At 46.6% G+C, this 19,318-nt stretch overlaps 1 protein-coding gene across 1 annotated transcript in view; it reads right to left on the bottom strand.

Annotated features, from left to right (window-relative positions):
- Positions 1-1,649: 1,649 nt before the first annotated feature.
- LOC111230426 (titin-like) overlaps positions 1,650-19,318 on the bottom strand; it is a 203,286-nt gene continuing 185,617 nt past the window's right edge. Inside the window, 23 exon segments of the mRNA XM_022757167.1 lie at positions 1,650-3,003; positions 3,305-3,582; positions 3,724-4,188; positions 4,315-9,568; positions 9,682-9,892; positions 10,086-10,468; positions 10,585-10,890; positions 11,084-11,659; positions 11,999-12,298; positions 12,497-12,802; positions 12,903-13,218; positions 13,342-13,610; positions 13,724-14,026; positions 14,150-14,452; positions 15,061-15,360; positions 15,528-15,818; positions 15,901-16,494; positions 16,695-16,976; positions 17,392-17,694; positions 17,851-18,014; positions 18,110-18,251; positions 18,516-18,815; positions 18,930-19,220. Of these exon segments, the coding sequence (XP_022612888.1) occupies positions 2,711-3,003; positions 3,305-3,582; positions 3,724-4,188; positions 4,315-9,568; positions 9,682-9,892; positions 10,086-10,468; positions 10,585-10,890; positions 11,084-11,659; positions 11,999-12,298; positions 12,497-12,802; positions 12,903-13,218; positions 13,342-13,610; positions 13,724-14,026; positions 14,150-14,452; positions 15,061-15,360; positions 15,528-15,818; positions 15,901-16,494; positions 16,695-16,976; positions 17,392-17,694; positions 17,851-18,014; positions 18,110-18,251; positions 18,516-18,815; positions 18,930-19,220 (12,230 nt within the window). The 3' untranslated portion in view covers positions 1,650-2,710.

Consider the following 19,318-nt stretch of genomic DNA (forward strand, 5'->3'; position numbering starts at 1 on the left):
AGGCATAAAAAGTCATAGTATAGTAAGGCATAAAAAGTCATAGTATAGTAAGGCATAATCACTCATAAAAAAGTCATAGTATAGTGAGGCATAAAAAGTCATAAAAAAGTCATAGTATAGTAAGGCATAAAAAGTCATAGTATAGTAAGGCATAAAAAGTCATAGTATATTAAGGCATAAAAAGTCATAAAAAAGTCAGTATAGTGAGGCATATAAAGTCATAAAAAAGTCATACTATAGTAAGGCATAAAAAGTAAAAAAAAAGTCATAGCATAGTAAGGCATAAAAAGTCATAAAAACAACAGTATAGTAAGGCATAAAAAGTCATAGTATAGTAAGGCATAAAAAGTCATAAAAAAGTCATAGTATAGCAAGGCATAAAAAGTAAAAAAAAGTCATAGCATAGTAAGGCATAAAAAGTTACAGTATAGTAAGGCATAAAAAGTCATACTAAGGCATAAAAAGTCATTAAAAAGTCATAGTATAGTAAGGCATAAAAAGTCATAAAAAAGTCATAGTATAGTAAGGCATAAAAATGTCATAGTATAGTAAGGCATAAAAAGTCATAAAAATGTCATAGTATAGTAAGGCATAAAAAGTCATAGTATACTAAGGCATAAAAAGTCATAAAAAAGCGTCATGGCATAGTAAGGCGTAAAAAGTAAAAAAAAAAGTCATAGTGTAGTAAGGTGTAAAAATTAAAAAAAACGACAGTATAGTAAGGCATAAAAAGTCATAAAAAAGTCATAGTATAGTAAGGAAAAAAAAGTCAAAAAAACGACAGTATAGTAAGGCATAAAAAGTCATTAAAAAGTCATAGTATAGTAAGGCATTAAAAGTTCTAAAAAAGTCATAGTATAGTGAGGCATAAAAAGTCATAAAAACAACATAGTATAGTAAAGTATAAAAAGTCAAAAAAACGACATAGTATAGTAAGGCATAAAAAGTCATAAAAAAGTCATGGTATAGTAAGGTATAAAAAGTCATAAAAAAGTCATAGTATAGTAAGGCATAAAAAGTCATAAAAAACAACATAGTATATTAAAGTATAAAAAGTAAAAAAAAACGACATAGTATAATAGGGCATAAAAAGTCATAAAAAAGTAATAGTATAGTAAGGCGTAAAAAGTAAAAAAAACAACAGTATAGTAAGGCATAAAAAGTCATAGTATAGAAGGCATAAAAAGTCACAAAAATAACAGTACAGTAAGGTATAAAAAGTCATAAAACGTCATAGTATAGTAAGGCATAAAAAAGTCATAATATAGTAAGGCATAAAAAAGTCATAGTATAGTAAGGCATAAAAAAGTCATAGTATAGTAAGGCATAAAAAGTCATGAAAAAGTCAGTATAGTAAGGCATAAAAAGTCATAGTAAAGTGAGGCATAAAAAGTCATTAAAAAAAGTCATAGTATAGTAAGGCATAAAAAGTCATAGTAAAGTAAGGCACAAAAAGTCATAGTATAGTAAGGCATAAAAATATTAAAAAAACAGCATAGTATAATAAGGCATAAAATCGTCAAAAAGTCATTGTATAGTAACGTATAAAAATGTACGCTAACTATCGTTAATCATCATTTTTCATTTTCCATTTTCAACAGAACGATTAATAAGAAACGGACACCAATAACCACAGCAGAGACATACTGTAGTGCTGATAATCATGCTTTATTAAATCAATAATTGGAGAAAAACCCAAGGAGGCTGCAAAAATAATCTACTCTACAACTCCAACTTCAATCAAACCAAAGTGCAGGGCAACACCCAAGACCACGCTTCATTTTGTCCTCAGTGACTGCAGCAGCAGCAGCAGTTGGTTTTGGCTGCGGTACATCTGCTTGATGGCGCCCAGCTTGACTGACAGGTGAATTTCTACAAACTAACACACAAACACACTGCAGACCTCCAAGAGACAGCTCTGCCTCTGCAAACAAGCACAGGACGGACTCTCGTTTAATGTGATTGGCCAGGTTGATGGTACGACTGAGGGGCCCGAGTGAGTGGTCGTTTGCCAGAAGCAGAGCTCAAAACAAAAAAGAAACATTTGTGCTCAGGGAGTGCAGGCCGCTCGCACTGTGAGCATGTCATCAAAATGGCGGTATGACATAATCAGTCAGAGCGCGAGGTCCAGTCGTCCTGCTTACATGAGGGTAAATGCAAACAGCACTCAGGATCTCGCTCTCGTTAGATTGTAACAGCACTGCTCTCACTCTCCAGCAGTGCATTCATAGTTTTGTCTCTGATTGAGTTAACATCAACAGGGAGCCTCTCCACCTGTTGAGGCAATCTTAAGACTTCAACTTTTCGTTGAGGCACAGAGTTTAGTTTCTCAGTTTAACAGGGTATTCGTTCCTGGTGAAACTTTCTCCTGTTAAACTACATTTAGTTTCATTTTGTTTCAGTTAATATTATTGTCATAAATAACAATGCATACATTTCCCATAACCGTTAAATTCGGCTATATACATTATGTACATGTCACAGAAAAGTGGTTCAAAAATCCTAAGTCATAATTGTCCAATATGGCACATTTTATAACAACTTTAGACTTTAGTCTAGTTTGGCATAAATTAATGTCAAGATTGGTACAAAAATAGTTCATATTTACAAGAAGAGAAATCCAGATCTTTATCAAGTAGATTAATTTGCTTAATTAATAAATAAAAAGGCATGAAAGAAGGGAAGAGGGGAGGATTAGATTTTTTTTTTTTTACACTGATCGAATGCTAATGTGAACAATCGCTGTGTCCGATCCGAGCTCGTTGGACAGTTTGAGGGTGTAGATTCCAGCGTCTTCCTCCTTAACTCCGGTGATGATGAGGGTGGTCAGGTCCTCTGTGGTCTCTATGTGGAAGCGTCCGCCGGCAGTCACCTCGATGGTTTTACCGCTGCGGGACCACTCAATGTGTTTGGCGTCACCAGAGAAGGCACAAGCGACTGTCAGGACTTTGCCCGGCTCAATGCTGATGTCCTCCGGCAGAGCCTCGATCCTGGGAGCAGAACCTGAAAACCACAGTGCATGTACATCAGTGTCCAGTAGGTTTTTTTGTTTTCAATTAATGTTGGTGGCAACAACATTTTACTACACAAAGTGGAGAATGTAGAAGAATAATCTGATTTTAAAAGTCAAGTACCAAAAAACGAACTGATTTTGTGACTCTATGAAGTCGATCATTTGTAGCTTTTCATTTCAAAATAAAGGCCATTCTGTTGCCTATGAATACCGGAGTGGAAGTAAGGAAGTCAGAACAATGCTCTCTTTATAAGGACATGTTGTTCAATAGATTTTAGATAAGTGTCTTACCAATGGCTCTAAATGAGGATCCCTCCATGTGGGAGGCCATCTCACTGAGGCTGCTGGAGCTCATTGCATATGACTCAGATGCCATTGAAGACATGCTGGACATGGACATGGTCTCAAACTTCATCTCAGCTGCCATGCCGCTGAAGGAGCTGGACTCCATCATGGATGACATCATTGCTTGCTGGCTGGAGGAAGAAAAGGAGGATGACTCCTCCATTGTGTGGATTTCCTTCTTCATCATCATAGCTGAGCTCATGGATGATGATGACTCCTTGTGACTCATCATCATCGATCCTGTTGAGGGTAGAGATGGAAACAGTGAATATGTAAATCTCCATAATGACAAATTTAAATTTATCAAATTGGATTAAATATTCTTGAATACTTGAGGCGGGTTCTCACCTTTAAGTGCCAACTGCTGCTCACGGTAGGATGTGATCTTCATGCGTATGGACTGGAACACCTGTCCGGTGAAGGAGAAGGAGGATTTGGATACTCCTCCCTCTGATGTCATCTCGCAGATATACTCTCCCTTATCACTGTCCGCCAAATCATGGATGAGAAGGCTGCAGGAGCCCTCGGAGTAGTGCATCTCAAAGTGGCTGCTCTGCGAAAGTCTCCTCCCATTGACAAACCACACCACCTCCCTGACACTGCTCTCGCAGACGCAGGACATCCTCACGGAGCCCTCATGGGCCTCAGCTGTTAGTTGGCTCAGGACCTTGGGAGGTTTCGGGGTTGGGGATTTGACCGTGGGTGGAGACACAACCCTCTTGGGGGACATAATCGGTGGAGGAGACTTCATCCTTGGAGGTGATTTGATTCCCTCGGGCTCAGGGGACTTCAAGGCCCTGGGTGATTTGATGCCTGAAGGTTCTGGGGACCTGATGCCTTTCGGTGTTTTGATTCCAACAGGTTCTGGGGACTTCACACCTTTTGGTGTTCTGAGTCCTACAGGTTCTGGAGATTTGAGACCCCGAGGAGATTTTACTCCCTCAGGTTCAGGTGACCTCACTCTCTCTGGAGACTTAGTTGGTGGTGGTGACTTGAGTCTAGGTTCTGGAGACTTAATACCCCGTGGACACTTTACTCCTTCAGGTTCAGGGGATTTGACACCTGGAGCTGGTGATTTTAAGCCGGGTGCTGGAGAGGGAGGCTCAGGAGACCTGATGCTCCTAGGGGATTTGATTCCCTCTGGTTCAGGAGACTTCACACCTGGTGTAGGTGACTTCACACCTGGTGTAGGTGACTTCACACTTGGTGTAGGTGACTTCACACCTGGTGTAGGTGACTTCACACTTGGTGTGGGTGACTTCACACTTGGAGCAGGAGATGTTACACTTGGCTCAGGGGACTTAACACTTGGAGCTGGTGATTTAATTGAAGGCTCGGGGGACTTGATGCTGGGTTCAGGTGACTTCACACTGGGGACAGGGGAAGTTATGGAGGGAGTAGGTGATTTGACCGAAGGCTCCGGTGACTTTACAGATGGCTCCGGGGATTTGACAGCCTTCACCTCTTCTTTGTGAACTGCTCTGCGGATGGTTATAGTGAAGTGAGCCTCCTGTCGGCCTGCGGAGTTCTCTACAACCACCGTGTAACTGCCCTCATCGGAGGACGTCACAGAGGAGATCTCCAGGCTGGACTTGTACTGACTTGTGGTGACGTGGACACGGTGAGATGAGACAACAGTTCTGCTCTCATGCATCCATGTCACAGTGGGTGCAGGTTCCCCATCAATGTCACAGGAGAATCTGGCTGTCTCTCCCTCTGCGACGGTCACAGACTGAGGCTTGGTGAGGATTCTGGCTGGAAGAGAAGGCTTCACCTTGTGGACAGACACTTCCTCAGCTACAACAGCAGTGGATGATTTGAGTTTAGTTTCAGATATGGCGTGTTTTCCAGTTAGAGAAAATTTGTCCGATGAGTAGGAGGAACCAGATGATAGGTATTCAGTGGAGGCATATTTCACAGATGAGTCGTACCTCTCAGCAGAGGAGTAGCGCTCGGAGGAAGCAGCATATCTTTCACGTGTCACAACCTCATGTGTCTCGGTTAGCTTAGACTTGCTCTCCTCCACCTCAAAGTGTGTCTGCGAGGCGTAGCCAGCTTTGAAGTGGGCAGTGTGATAGTGGTCAATTCGAGTTACTTCAGGGACATGGCCTTTAGGGGCTTCTTCATCCCTGCGGCGAGACGAGAAGGTGGTGTAGCCGCCACCTGACACATCCAGGGTGGCATAGTCTGATGCCTCTCCCTTCGAGTTGGAGCACACACAGCGGTATGTGCCACTGTCCTCTTCCTGGCACTCCAGAATAGTGATGGACAGAACGCCACTCATGTTGGAGAAAATGTATTTCTCGCTGCTTTCAGAGATGGCGGTTCCATTGTGGTACCACTTGACCTCGGCCTCTGGCTTGGTTTGGATGTTCAGGGTGAATTTGGTGTCTTGACCAATTGGTATGCGATGAGAGCGCATCCTGACGGTCACACGGGGGGCGTGATCCAGGCTGAAAGGTGTCTGGCTAACCACCTGGTATTTCCTCTCAGACTTCAGAGCGGCCTTTCTGGCTTCGTAGCGGGACATGATGTCAAAGCGGGCAGACCGCTCAAACCTGGAGGAGGAACGGGATGACCTCTCAACTGATCTGATGGGGCTGGGAGAGCGGGGACGGGTCCTCTCTGGGGTGGGGGACCTCCTCTCCACGATCTCTCCCTCTACCTCCACAGGAGCCCTGACACGTGGCGGTCTGATCAGCTCCGAGACTGGACGCATCAGTTCGATGTATGTAGGGGATAATGACCTTCTCCTCCTCATGAACTGAGAAACAGTCCGTTTCTTCTTTGTCTCAGAAACCTCGACGGCCTCGTGTCTAACCTCCTGCCTCCTCTCTTCATGTTCCAAGGTGCGCCGTTCAATGCGGACAGGGCTGCCAGCGGGAGAGGCGGAGAAGCCGAGCTCAAGTTCATCCTCCAGCATCATTTTCTCCTCTTCTGTTCTCCTCATGGAAAGGTAGTCGTCCACGGGCATCAGCAGCTCCTCATCACTAAGGTCTCCCAGAGATCTCCTTCTGGATCTGAAGGACACCTCTGATTCGGGAGAGGGTGAACGGCGTGCAGGTCTGACAGTCTCCAGATCATCCAGACTGAGTTTTGGAATACGCCATCTTGGCCTGTACTGGTCGGTGATTCGGGGGAGGGGCATGACATAGAACTGTTCCCACCTGGACAGGCGAATACGTCTCTGCCTCTTCTGCACAATCCTCTCCATCCTCTCTGGAATCTCATACTGGTCTCTCAGCTTTCTGTACCACTTCATGTCCGACAGAGGCACAAACTGCCTGATGGCTTTGTCTTCATCCAGAACTCTGGGATCATGGACTACAGGCTCAGGGATCTCATATGGCATGAAGATCCTCCTCTCCTCCTCCAGCTTCTTGGTCTCTGACTTTTCCACTGTGATGTCGAACTCACCCTCGACGTTTTTGGTGCTCACTGCAGGCTTGTACATCTCGGCAGCAAATTTGAGGGCCTCCTGGGCTGTGGGGTTGAAAGGTAAGTGCTCCTCGGTGGCGACAATTTGCTGAGCCATCTTATTCGTCTTTTCAATTTGTTTCTGAACATGTCTGTATTTCTCCTCCTCGCTCTTGTACTCTCTCCTGGTGTAGGTGAGGCGGTCGACCTTCAGTGTGGCCTGGCAGCTTGCAGAGCCAGTGGAGTTGGTTGCAGTAACCTTGTACACACCTGAGTCCTCAAGCAGAGTCTCTCTGATGTGCAGAACGTGGTAGTCAACGTCCTCCTGTATGACAACCACCTTGGGACCAAACTGTAGTGGTTGACCGTCCTTCTCCCACTTCAGAGTAGGATTTGGGATTCCTGAGACTCGGAGTTCAAAGCGGACACTGTGGCCCTCGGTGCAATCAACATTGGCCAGCAGACGTTTGAACATGGGCCTCATAGTTTCCTCCAGCACAGGATGAGGTGCTACAGTGAGACGAGCCTTGCAGCTGTCTTCTCCAAACTTATTATGGGCCATGACGGTGTATTCGGCGTCATCGCTCATGTCCAGGTTGTGGATCATCAGCTGGTACAGACCCTTGTCGCTGGTGAATGTGTACTTGCTGTCATCATCACCTGGCTTTATTCTCTCTCCATTCTTGAGCCACGTTACCTGAGGCTCTGGGTGCACAGTGATAGTGACACCGAAGCGGACGTCTTCGCCGATGTAGGCGGAGCGGTTGTAGAGCGGCAAAGTGAACTCTGGTGGTCTCCGCAGGACCATAGTCTTGTCAACTCTCCTCCTCAGTTTCTTGATGGAGCGGCTGATGTAGTGCTCTCTGATGCTCCTCACTGTCTCAACAAAGAGCTCTCCATAAGCACTGTCCTCTCCATCATCACTCACCACCTTGCATCTGTACACACCATCATCACTCTCTTCAATGTCCTTTACATAGATGCTGGCAAAACCATTACTGTAAGTAATCTCATACTTGGGGCTCGGGTGTAGCTGACGGTTCCCGAAGTACCATGACACCTGTGTGCTCTTGTCGTAGCTGGCGATACTACAGGTGAATCTGACATGGCCGCCTTCCTCGGCTGAGCCATGCATGACTGGACCAGCGCGGAGGCCATGGTACTCAGTTCCAATCTTCACTTTACCCACAGCCAATCCTCTCTGGTTCTTGAAGGCGCCGCCATACGCAATGCGAGCTGCTGATACAATGGTATCGATCCTCTTCACCAGAGTCTGGTAGTACCTTCTGTGTCTCAGGGTCCTAATTGTCCTTTTGCTGACATGCTCAATCTTCATCTTGAGCCATGGGTGCTCCAGAGCTTCATGGGCTGTCATACGGAGCTTCCTGTCCTTGACTAGAAGTCTGTCCACAAAGTCCATAGCTTCCAGGCTGATGTCCCTAAATGCTTCACTTTCAAAGATGTACTCACAGTTGGAAATGTTCTCAATCATCTTTGTAGTGGACTCTGCTGCAAACGGATTAAGGCCACTGAGCAGAACATAGGCCAGAACACCAACAGACCACATATCAGTGGCTGTCGTGACGAGGTCATGGCGATGGACCTCAGGGGCGTAGTACTCCGGAGCCGAGAACAACATTCTGATGTTCTCTCCAGGCGCCAACAGTCTAGCCTGGCCCATCTCAATAATCTTTATGGTGGTGCTTCTCCTTGTGGTGTAGACAATGTTGTCTGGGCGGATATCAAAGTGGCCGAAGTTGTGGCTATGCAAGAACTTGAGGGAAGAGCAGACCTGTCTCAGGTAGCGGACAATCTCCTGCTCTGTCAGCTCAAAGTTGCTGGTGCCAAGGCGCTCAAAGATGTCAACTCCAGAAATGAATTCAAAGATCAGGATTATCTCCTCCATGCTTTCAAAGTACTCATGCAGGTAGATAATGTTCTTGTGCCTTGCCACGTTGAGGGCCTCAATCTCCCTAAGAACCAACTCACGGTCAGTTCCTTTGACCTTGATGAACTTGGCCATGAAGGTTTTCTTTGTGGCAATCTCCACGCAACGGTGGACCGCTCCGAACTGGCAGCGAGCAAGCTCCTCAGAGATGATGTACTTGGAGGACAGCTCCTTCACCTTGTAGAACAGAGCCTCCTCCTTGGTGATCTCTCTGGTTTCGTCCACTTCCTCGTCGTAGTTCCTAATCACAGACTTGTCTTCCTTTGTAGTGATGGGCTCAGTCGGCTGAGAAGGAGCGCTCAGGCCAAACTGGTTCTCGGCAATGACACGGAACTGGTACTTGGTCTTTCCGAATATGTTGATGATGGTGATGCTGCAGTCAGTGGTCTGTCCAGCTCGGATCCACCTGTCAGCAGTGGTGGGACACTTCTCCACGATGTAGCCAATGATGTTGCTTCCACCATCATGGGCAGGGGGCTCCCAGGTCAGGGTGATGGAGTCCCGTGCAATGTCACTGACCACGAGTCCCTTTGGAGCTTCAGGTATGTCAGCCACGTTCACCTCTATGGTTTGCTTGTCCGTTCCAAACCTGTTCTTTGCAGTAATACTATAGTAGCCAGTATCCTTCCTCTGCACTCCCTTGTGGAAGACCAGGGAGGTGAAAGACCTGGTGGTGATGACCTGGTAATAAGGAGAGTTGGAGAGGATCTCCTGACCCTTCTGCCAAGTGACTGCTGGCTCGGGCTTGCCAGAGATGGGGATCTTGATGGTGATGTGATCACCACGGGCAGCATGGACTGCTCCCATTCCCTGGAGCTCTTTGGGCAGGTGGATCTTAGCAGGAACTAGAATTAAAATGACAAAAAACATTACATTAGTTTGTTATTTATCAAATAACAAAAGGATTCTAGGAATTATGAATAGTAATTATTTTGCATATCCAAAATTATTCCATTACCTTCCACGTCCAGGTTGGCTGTCGTAGAGATAGATCCTGAGGAGTTGGTTGCCCTGACTTGGTAAACTGTGGCGTCGTTCTCATCAGCAGAAGTGATGACCAGCTGGTAGTAGCCGCCCTTGAACTCCTGGGCTTTGATCTTGGTTCCATCGGCCAGGATTTCCTTTCCACTGCGGTACCATTTCACCACAGGCTTTGGATATCCAACCACCTTATCATTGGAAAAATAAGCACGTTAGATAATGTACTGAAAAACATCTCAAAACACAGACCTGTGTTTAATGTTTAAGCATTGAAAAACAGGAATTGAAAAAGTAAAGTCTTGTGTTTGGCCAAGCCTTTCTACCCATAATCAGATGAAACTGATTTCTAATGTCAAACACTGTGTATTTTAAATGACATACCTTAGTGACAAAGGTGGCATTGGCTTGGTATTTGACAGTCATGTCCCTGATTTCCTCCCTGTATGCGGGAGCACGAGGAGACTGTTCAGACTTGGGGATGATAGGCGCAGAGATCTCACTCCAGTCGCTCTCGCCACCCACGTTCTCACACTTGACCCGGAACTCGTACTCGAAGCCCTCGATCAAGCCTGTGACCTCGTAATTGGTTTCCATGATCTTCTTTGTGGTTACTGACATCCACTTGTTCTGCTTCTTCTCACGTTTCTCCAAGTAGTAGTTGGAGATTTTGGCGCCGCCGTCGCTGCTTGGAGGCTTCCAGCAGACGACACAGGAGTCCTTGGTGGAGCTCATGATGAAGGGCTGCTGTGGGATGCCAGGTTTTTCTAAGAAACAAACAGAATGTTACTGTGGTGCTCTACATATCCTATCAGTCAGTCGTGTCTCTCTACAGTGCAGCTACAAAAGCCAAAACAGGTAAACCAAATATGGATGGACTTACCGAATGGACTCTTGATGATGACCACTGATGGGATCTCCAAAGGCTCACTGACTCCGTACTGGTTCTGGGCAGACACTCTGAAGTAGTAGCCAGCGCTCTCAATCAGGTTGGGGACACGGCAGGTGGTGCCAGAGATGGAGGAGGACACCAGGTGCCATTGTTCACCTTCTTTGGCCTCACGTTTCTCCACGATGTAGTTTGTGATCATGGAGCCTCCATCATCCTTGGGAGCCTTCCAGCTGATGACAACTGAGCTCTTCAGCAGGCCTTCGACAACCATAGGGCCCTCAGGGATGCATGGTTTATCTGGAAAAACCAAAGGAAGGGCTGAGTAAAAGCTCTTCTTTTATGAAGACCTAATAAAAGTTATTTGTTGGCTGATACTAGAAAACAAATTCATGTGTAGCTACTAGTATTTGCCTAATATTTACTAAGATATAGACATAATCATCTGAAATCTGTAGAGTTTGAACTTTCTGTTCCTGTAGTCTGATTTTACCTTGGATTTCAACACGTAGCGAAGTGTCAACGGTTCCAAACACGTTGCTGAGCTGCACCTTGTAGCGGCCAGCGTTTGTCTTTCTCTGGACGTTCCTCACCACCAGGTGGGTGTAGCTCTCTGTGTTTTCAATGATCACATTCTCTGATGAATTCAGAGGCTTCTTGCCATAGAACCACATGATCTGGGGGATGGGACGCCCGATGTAGACGACATGCAGGCGGAGGCTTGTGCCAGCCCCGGCGAAGTACTTCTCCTTGAGCGGGAAGCCGGGATGGAACTGAGGAGCTGCTTGCAGACGCAGCTTGCCACTGGTTTCAATCTCTCCGGCCTCGTTGATGGCCCTGCAGGTGTACAGGCCCTCGTCTTCCTGCTCTTCTGTCAGAATGCTGAGGGAGTGGTTACGGCCATCTGAGCTCATCTTGTACTTGCGGCTCTGGATCAGTTCCTTGCCGTAGCGGTACCACTTGATCTCAGGCAGTGGTCTGCCAATAATGCCACAGGTCAGAGTGCCAGACTCACCAAGCTTGGTGGTTACGTCTTGGATCTCTTCCTTCAAAGCTGGAGCTTCACCAACTGCAGAGACATCAGCAAAGTTTCATCAATATCTGAAGTTATTAGGCTTTTTGCTTTTAACTGTAGAATGTGTATGATGTTCTTTCATTCCTAAAGCTGCTACTTCATACTTTATGCTGTATAATGAAATGCAAATATGTTTAATTATAAAACAAAATTGGGTATGATTTATTGTTTAACTTTGTAAAGACCCAGATCACATCAGTAATTGGCTATGATTTATTTTAGCTGCTGTCATGCAACATTTGATTCAACTAATAAATGTTTTAATGAAATATCACACTGCTACTGTGACCAGGTCCTTCTGTATGATAGGATCTGAATTGTGCAGCAGCTCACCGCTCAGTTTGGTCTTGATGCCCATGGGTGTGCGACGAGGTCGGCTGAGTCCTGTCTCATTCTCTGCAAAGATCCTGAACTCGTACTCTGTGGCCTCCATTAAGCCACCCATGGTGAACTGACGATCCTTGGAGCGCTCCTTGGTGCACTTCTTCCAGGCGCTCTCCCCAGCCTGCCTGAACTCAATCCAGTAGCCCAGAATCTCCTTGCCTCCATCATGCTCAGGCCTGAGCCAGTGGATGGTGATGCAGTCTTTGGTGACAGAGATGATGTCGATCTCTCCTGGTTGGCTGGGTTTATCTATGACGAGACACAAGGAGATTGAAACTCACACTTCACTACACAATCCCACAAAGAAGCTTAGATGAACTTACGCTCAGAGCAAAAACGCCCTTCAAGTTTGTAACTTGTTTGAATTTCGAATCTCTCGTCTATTTATTGTACTTAGTTTTATCAGTGTATTCATGCAGACACAGACATCATGTAATGTTAACTCACCAAATGGATCTTTGCAAACCACAGACTCTGAGGTTGGACCAGGCTCACTCTGCCCAATGTCATTCTGAGCCACCACTCTGAACATGTACTCTGCATCAGGGATGAGGCCTGTGATGTTGTACATAGTGGTGGTGATGTGGGTCTTGTTGTGGCGCACCCACTTCTCTGTCGACACCTCCCTCCTTTCCACATAGTATCCTGTGACGCGGGAGCCTCCGTCGTCCCGAGGCCGAGCCCAGGACAGAGACACTGTAGACTTGGTCACATCCATGATCTCTGGTGGGTTGCTGGGAGGTTCTGGTGGACCTGGAGGTGAAGCATATTGTTCACGTAATCAATACTTACAACCCCTTAAACTATTCAGTGAATTATTGTGGCCACACAGTGCAATAGTATCAGTACTCACAAAGTGGTGTCTTTGGTGTGACGGACTCATCAGACTTGAGAGATCTGCTGACTCCAAACTGGTTCTCAGCAGAAACCTTGAAGTGGTACTCCATGTTTTCCTTCAGGCCCTTCACCACCAGAGAGTTCTCGGTGACCCGGGAATCCACTGTATACCAGGCGGCCTTGGATACCTCCCGCCTTTCCACGATGTATCCCAGGATGTCGGAGCCGCCATCATCTGAAGGTGGCCTCCAGCTGACCCGGACTGATCTGGCTTGAATGTCGTCAAACTCCAGAGGGCCTTCTGGGACATCTGGGCGACCGATCACCTTCACCTGGAGGAGGAGATATACAGAAACGTAAATTCCACCTGAATGTATTTTTTTATTTTACTTTTGATACATTTAATTTCACTGAAGTTCACGCTTCAACAAAATCTGACCAGACAGGCCGCTCACCTTGATGTACACCGCCTTCCTGCCGCATTTGTTCTCCAGCACCAGGTCGTAGGTACCAGTGTCATCCTTGTGCGCCTCTTTGATGACCAATTCGGTGATGTCATCATGGGTGGCAATCATGGCGCGGTGGGAGATGTCACGTCCGTCCTTGGTCCACTTGCATGTGGGGATGGGTTTACCCTTGATGGGCACAGACAGATGGACGACTCCGCCCTGCCGCACCACATAGCCCTCCTCGTATTTACGATCAAGCTCATAGTCAGGATAACCTGAAAGATGACACAGATGAGTTTTTGTCATTTGAGTTACAGATGACAGAAAAATGTATTTTAAGTAAAAGCATGATGTTTATTTTATAAATTATGGATTTTTGTTCTCCTACCAAGCATCTCCTGGACTTTAACCACTCCTGGAATCTCAGCAGGCTCTCCGGCACCACCAGCGTTGCAGGCGATGACCCTGAACTTGTATTCGGCGCCCTGCGGCATGTGGGTGAGGGTGTACTCGCACATCTTGGTGGGTGTGGTGTTGCACAGTGTCCATTCCACCTGGTCCACCTTCTGCATCTCGATCAAGTATCCAGTAATCACTGCACCACCCTCCTCTTCAGGTGGCAACCAGGCCAGAGAGACTGAAGTCCTGGTGGTGTCAGTGACTCTGGGCTGAACTGGAGGACCTGGAGGTTCTGTTTCATAACACACAGACATTTGGTCAAACAATGACTCCAGTGGTAAGATTTATTGAAAATAGGTGATGATGGTTTCATAAGTAAAATTCATTACAGTAATACAGCAGTTTGGTCACGTACCGATGGGATCCATGGCCACGGTGATGGCGGAACTCTCGCTGGGTTTGCCGGATCCTCTTGAGTTGATAGCGGTGATACGATGTTCGTACTCCAGGCCCTCGATCAGGCCGGAGGAGCGGTACCTGGTCATGGTGACGGGGTTCTTGTTGATCTTCATCCACCTGTCAGAACGGGCCTCCTTACGTTCAATGATGTAGCCGGCAATGGTGGAGCCACCATCGTCCTCGGGTGGTTGCCAGGTCAGGGTCATGCCCTCGTGGGTGACGTCAAGCACCTCTGGTCTGCTTGGAGGTCCAGGGATGGCTACACAGGAAAATCAGATGAATCACAGATGAGAAAAGAACCGGGCAGTGGGACAGAAAGTGACTTCTGAATCACTGGAGCTTTGCAAAACAGTGATGAAAAGAAGAATGTAGAATGCATAAATATTAATTTTACTGGCAATAGACTAAGAGATAAGTGGCTAAAAATAATACACCACTGAGTTTAAACTCTGTTTTAATTTCAGTAGTATAAGTGGTAATTACGGTCTAGTAAAGGCAAATTCTTTCTTTAGAAATTTTGTGTTGCTGGCTCAGGAGAAGTTGCTTGGACTAGATGGTTGCTTGACCCTTGTCACCATTAACGTGTTGCTATTCAGTTGTTACATGGCCAATAAGGTATCAGTAGGTAGCTGCTACCTGGTTGTCACCAGAGTGGCTGCAAAGGTGTTACAAAATGGTTGCTATGGCATTCATGGTAGCTATTCGGGTGTTACTAGGTAGATGTGAGCATGTTTCTGGTGACTTTCACCAAAAGAAGGAGGACTACTGGGACCAAAAAGAAGAGGAGGAATAATAACAAGCTTGTAAAACAAATGAAGAATATGCAGAGAACGGGAAAACCAAGTTTTTGATGGGAAGAGAACTCACTCTTGGCGCTCTTGCACTCCACCACCTCGGACTGCAGGAAGCCACCTACACCGAAGCGGTTCATGGCGGCTACGCGGAACACATACTCTGTTCCCTCTGAGAGTCTGGTGAATTTGAAGCATGGTCGGGTCACTGACTCTGAGATGGTGGTCCAGCCTGGCCGGTGGGCGTCACGCTGCTCCACAACATAGCCGCTGACATTGGCCCCGCCGTCCTTCTCTGGAGGTTCCCAGCTCACTGTCACCGACACGCCGTCGACCTCCTCAATCTTCATCGGACCAACTGGGATGCCAGGTTTGTCTGGACAGTAACAGGAGGGTTAGAATCTCTGAACGTTTGGAATCTATTGAATTTTACTTACTATACTGAATCATCTGAAAATATTAAGTTACTATGTTTTTGATTCTCTACTCTGTTAAATTACACTTCTGTGTATAAACTAATTTGTGTGCAGAAAATCTCCTTACCAAGGATGATGACCTTGATGACCTCGGTTGCTATGCCGATGGCATTCTTCACCTCCAGCTTGTAGTCTCCCGTGTCATTGATTGTGGTCTCACGGATGACGAGGTGGGTGTATTTTCCGTTGCTGTCGATCTTGATGCGGTCCAGGCTGTCTTTCAGCTTGACGCCACTGAAGAACCAGGAGCAGACGGGTTGTGGTTTGGCTTTTATCGGGATGTTGAGGTCGATGGGTTTGCCGCGGTGCACGTGGACGATCTTTTGAGGGATGCTGGTCATGTCGATCTTGGGCATCACTAGAGTGTGATGAGTTCATGTATTAGTAACGGCAAAAGCAAATGTGTGACAATCTGTGGATGTGTTTAGATGTTTTCTTACCCTTGATATCCTGGATTGTGACCGGAGTGACAGTGTCCATGGGCTCGCTGGTTCCCCTGCTGTTGGTGGCTCGGACTCTGAACAGGTACTGGTCGTTCTCCATCAGGGATTGGATGGTGTGCTGGGACACGGAGGACTTGACTGTCGCCACGGTGCTCCACCTGTCTGATCCTACCTTGCAGGCTTCCAAGACATAGCCTGTCAGCCTGCTGCCGCCGTCGTGCAGTGGCTTCGCCCAGTGCAGTGTGACGGAGGACTTGGTGACATCGACAATCTGGAGGTTCTGAGGCACCGACGGCACCTCGCACACCAGCACAGCCTCGCTTGTCTCGCAGGGCTCACCGACGCCATAGATATTCTCTGGCAGGACTCTGAAGAAGTAGTGCACGCCCTCCTCCAGACCAGTGATCCTGAACAGGGTCTTCCTACACTCGGTGGTGACGGTCTTGTATGACTTCATGTTGGCTTCACGTTTCTCTACAATGTAGTTGCTGACGTGAGCACCACCATCGATGCTCGGCACATCCCAGGTAATCACAACGGACTCCTTGGTGTAGTCCTTCACCTTCACAGAACCTGGAGGACCAGGAGTGTCTGCAGGAAAGAGACGAGAGGAGGAGGAGAATCTGTTAGTGTGTGTTCAAAGGCATCTTTAAAAAAAAAACTGGTAAATCTGAGCAAAGAAAAGGGAAATTATTTACTTTTTTATGATGTGCACCTTTTTATACACTCACATTTTCCCCTACAATTCATCATAACATAATTGGTATCTGTGGAAACGTGGAATAACGTACCATAGACTTTAACCAGGATGGTGGCAGTTTTCTTGCCAGATGGGTTCTCTGCCTCCACAACATATTTTCCGGAGTCGTAGCGATTGACCTTCTCCACAATCAGTGAGGTGTAGCTATCAGTGGTCTCAATGTAGCCGCGGCTCTGCAGCTCCACGCCCTTCTTCCTCCAGGCCACCACTGGTGTCGGCCGTCCGGTGACGAACACGAACAGACGCAGGGTTCCTCCGGAGCGCAGACACACGGTTTTCTTCAGGTCGTCGGCCAGCTCCAGGTCGGGCATTTCTGTGTGAGTGAGGGGAGTCAGGTTATGCTGCGATAGTCAAGTAACATTTTTGATTTTACATCAAAAGTTATTGTTTTTACATCATTAAAAACTTAAACATCTTCACTTTTTTTGTGGGAAAAAAACTATGAGATGTTTTATAAACATTTGTTTAATGATTAATATTGTAACTGGCTCATTTACAATGTGGTACTGCTGGTGATGATGTTGTTCTTCATAATCAAACTAGATTTAACTAAACTAAATATTTGCTCTCTCCACCTTCTGCCATGACAGAATCATCAGTGTGGTGCAAGAGGAGCTCCCCCTGCTGTTTGGTACTGGTTATTGCTATAATGATATATAATTTTAAGAAAAACCTCAGTGATGGATTAACTGTGTTAATGTCTAACATAGAAATCTGCAGTGACTCACCAATTCTCTCCAGGGGCTCAACCTCAGCACTCGGTTCACTGAACTCCCCAGTGCCGTTGTTGTTGATGGCAGCGACCCTGAACCTGTACTTCTTATTGGCTGCCAGGCCCGCGGCCACATACTCGTTGGTCTTGAGTGCCTTGGTAGTCGCGCGGTACCACTGCTCGGAGCCCTCCTCCAGGATCTCCACCACGTAGCCGGTGACGTCTGAGCCGCCATCGTACATGGGCCTGGTCCAGGTCATGCTGATGCTGTGCTTTGTTGTGTCGTTGATGCGAGGCATTGATGGAGGAGCTGGTGTATCTGGGAGGAGAAGAAGGTAAATACAAATATATCATGTTCACGTTCAAGTGGAAAATAATCATCTGTAACAATTTAAGATTAAGTTATAACTTAAACCTTTTGGTCCAGTTAAGATTTGAAACTAAGAGACAGCGAATAGACAGTGAGATATCTTACATGTGGGGTCTTTGCAGAGGATGTATGGCGAGGCGTCGCTTGGCTGACTGTCTCCAGCAGCGTTGACAGCAGTCACTCTGAACTGATACTCGCTTCCCTCCAACAGGCCTGTGATCTTCAGACGGGTGTCGTAGATGGTGTAAGTTCTATTCACTCGAGTCCACCTGTTCCAGAGAAGAGATGAAAGAATGCCATGAGGGAAAGATACAGAAAATTGAAATTAAATCCATCCCTCAAGTCCTTCAGATGTTGTTCCCACCTGGTGCTGCTCTTCTCTCGTTTATCCACGATGTAGTTTTTGATCTCGCTGCCTCCGTCGCTCTCGGGCTTCAGCCACTCGATGATCACGTGCTCCTTGCCCACTGCTGTAGCTTCCGGTGTGCCCGGCTGGGACGGGATTGCTGGGGGAGAGATGGGATGGGTCAGAGCTCCTTTCACAAACCTTTGCTGGATAATGCTGTATCTAATTGTTTTAAAATTTCATTTTTTTGTAATAACATTTCAACATATCAAGATAAAAGGATGACACTTAACAAGAGTCTTCAACCATATGTCGTCAGTACGTCCAATTCATTCCACAAAAGTGTAAGACAGTTTAGCCTCAAATATAAAAGCAGGACAACTGGTTAGAAAGGTTAAAGCTCTGATGAAACGTTGACGCTTACTGTAGGCGTTCCTAGCGATGACGGGATCGGACTCCAGAGGAACTCCGGGTCCGAACTTGTTGACTCCCCGAACTCTGAAGATGTACTCATTGTTCTTGATCAGCCTGGTGCTGACACAGGACAGAGTCTTGCACTCAGTCTCCATGATGACCCAGTTGAGGCGGCTGGTCTCGCGACGCTCCACGATGTAATGGTTGACGGAGTCCCCGCCGTCCTCCAGAGGAATCTTCCAGGACACCGTACACTTCTCCTCTGTCACTCTGCTGATTACGATCTTATCAGCTGGAGCTCCAGGTGTGTCTGAAAAAAGGAAAACCCATCAGACAGTCCTTTGATACACCTGTCTAGGGCTATAACCTCAGAGTTTGAAATAATGTGATTACAGTATATTTAACTGTGTTTTTGGCTGCTCACCTAGAACTTTAACGTTGACGCCAGCAGTCTTGGTTCCGTTGGGGTTCTTGACGGTCAGGATGTATCTGCCTGTGTCGTATCTGTCGCAGTTCTTGATGACAGCCATGGCTCTGGTGGAGGTGTAAGTCAGTGAGTATTTCTCCCCGAGCTCCAAAATCTTGTCGCCCTTTGACCAGTGCACAGTAGGCTCTGGTTTACCGCCTACAACGCCGTCCAGGACGAGGTCGGAGCCGGCAGAGACGATGACTGTCTCACCCACCAGCTTGCTGTCCAGCTCGGCTTTGGGAGGAGCTGCAGCAAAGAAAAAATGATGAGTTTTTAAGTATCAAGAGGGAATTGATTTAAAGTTTAAGATCTTCCATGGGATCTGAATCCAAACTGAAAATAAA

Source organism: Seriola dumerili, unplaced genomic scaffold (genome assembly GCF_002260705.1).
Source record: "Seriola dumerili isolate Sdu_G_001 unplaced genomic scaffold, Sdu_1.0 BDQW01000266.1, whole genome shotgun sequence".
Lineage (NCBI taxonomy): Eukaryota > Metazoa > Chordata > Actinopteri > Carangiformes > Carangidae > Seriola > Seriola dumerili.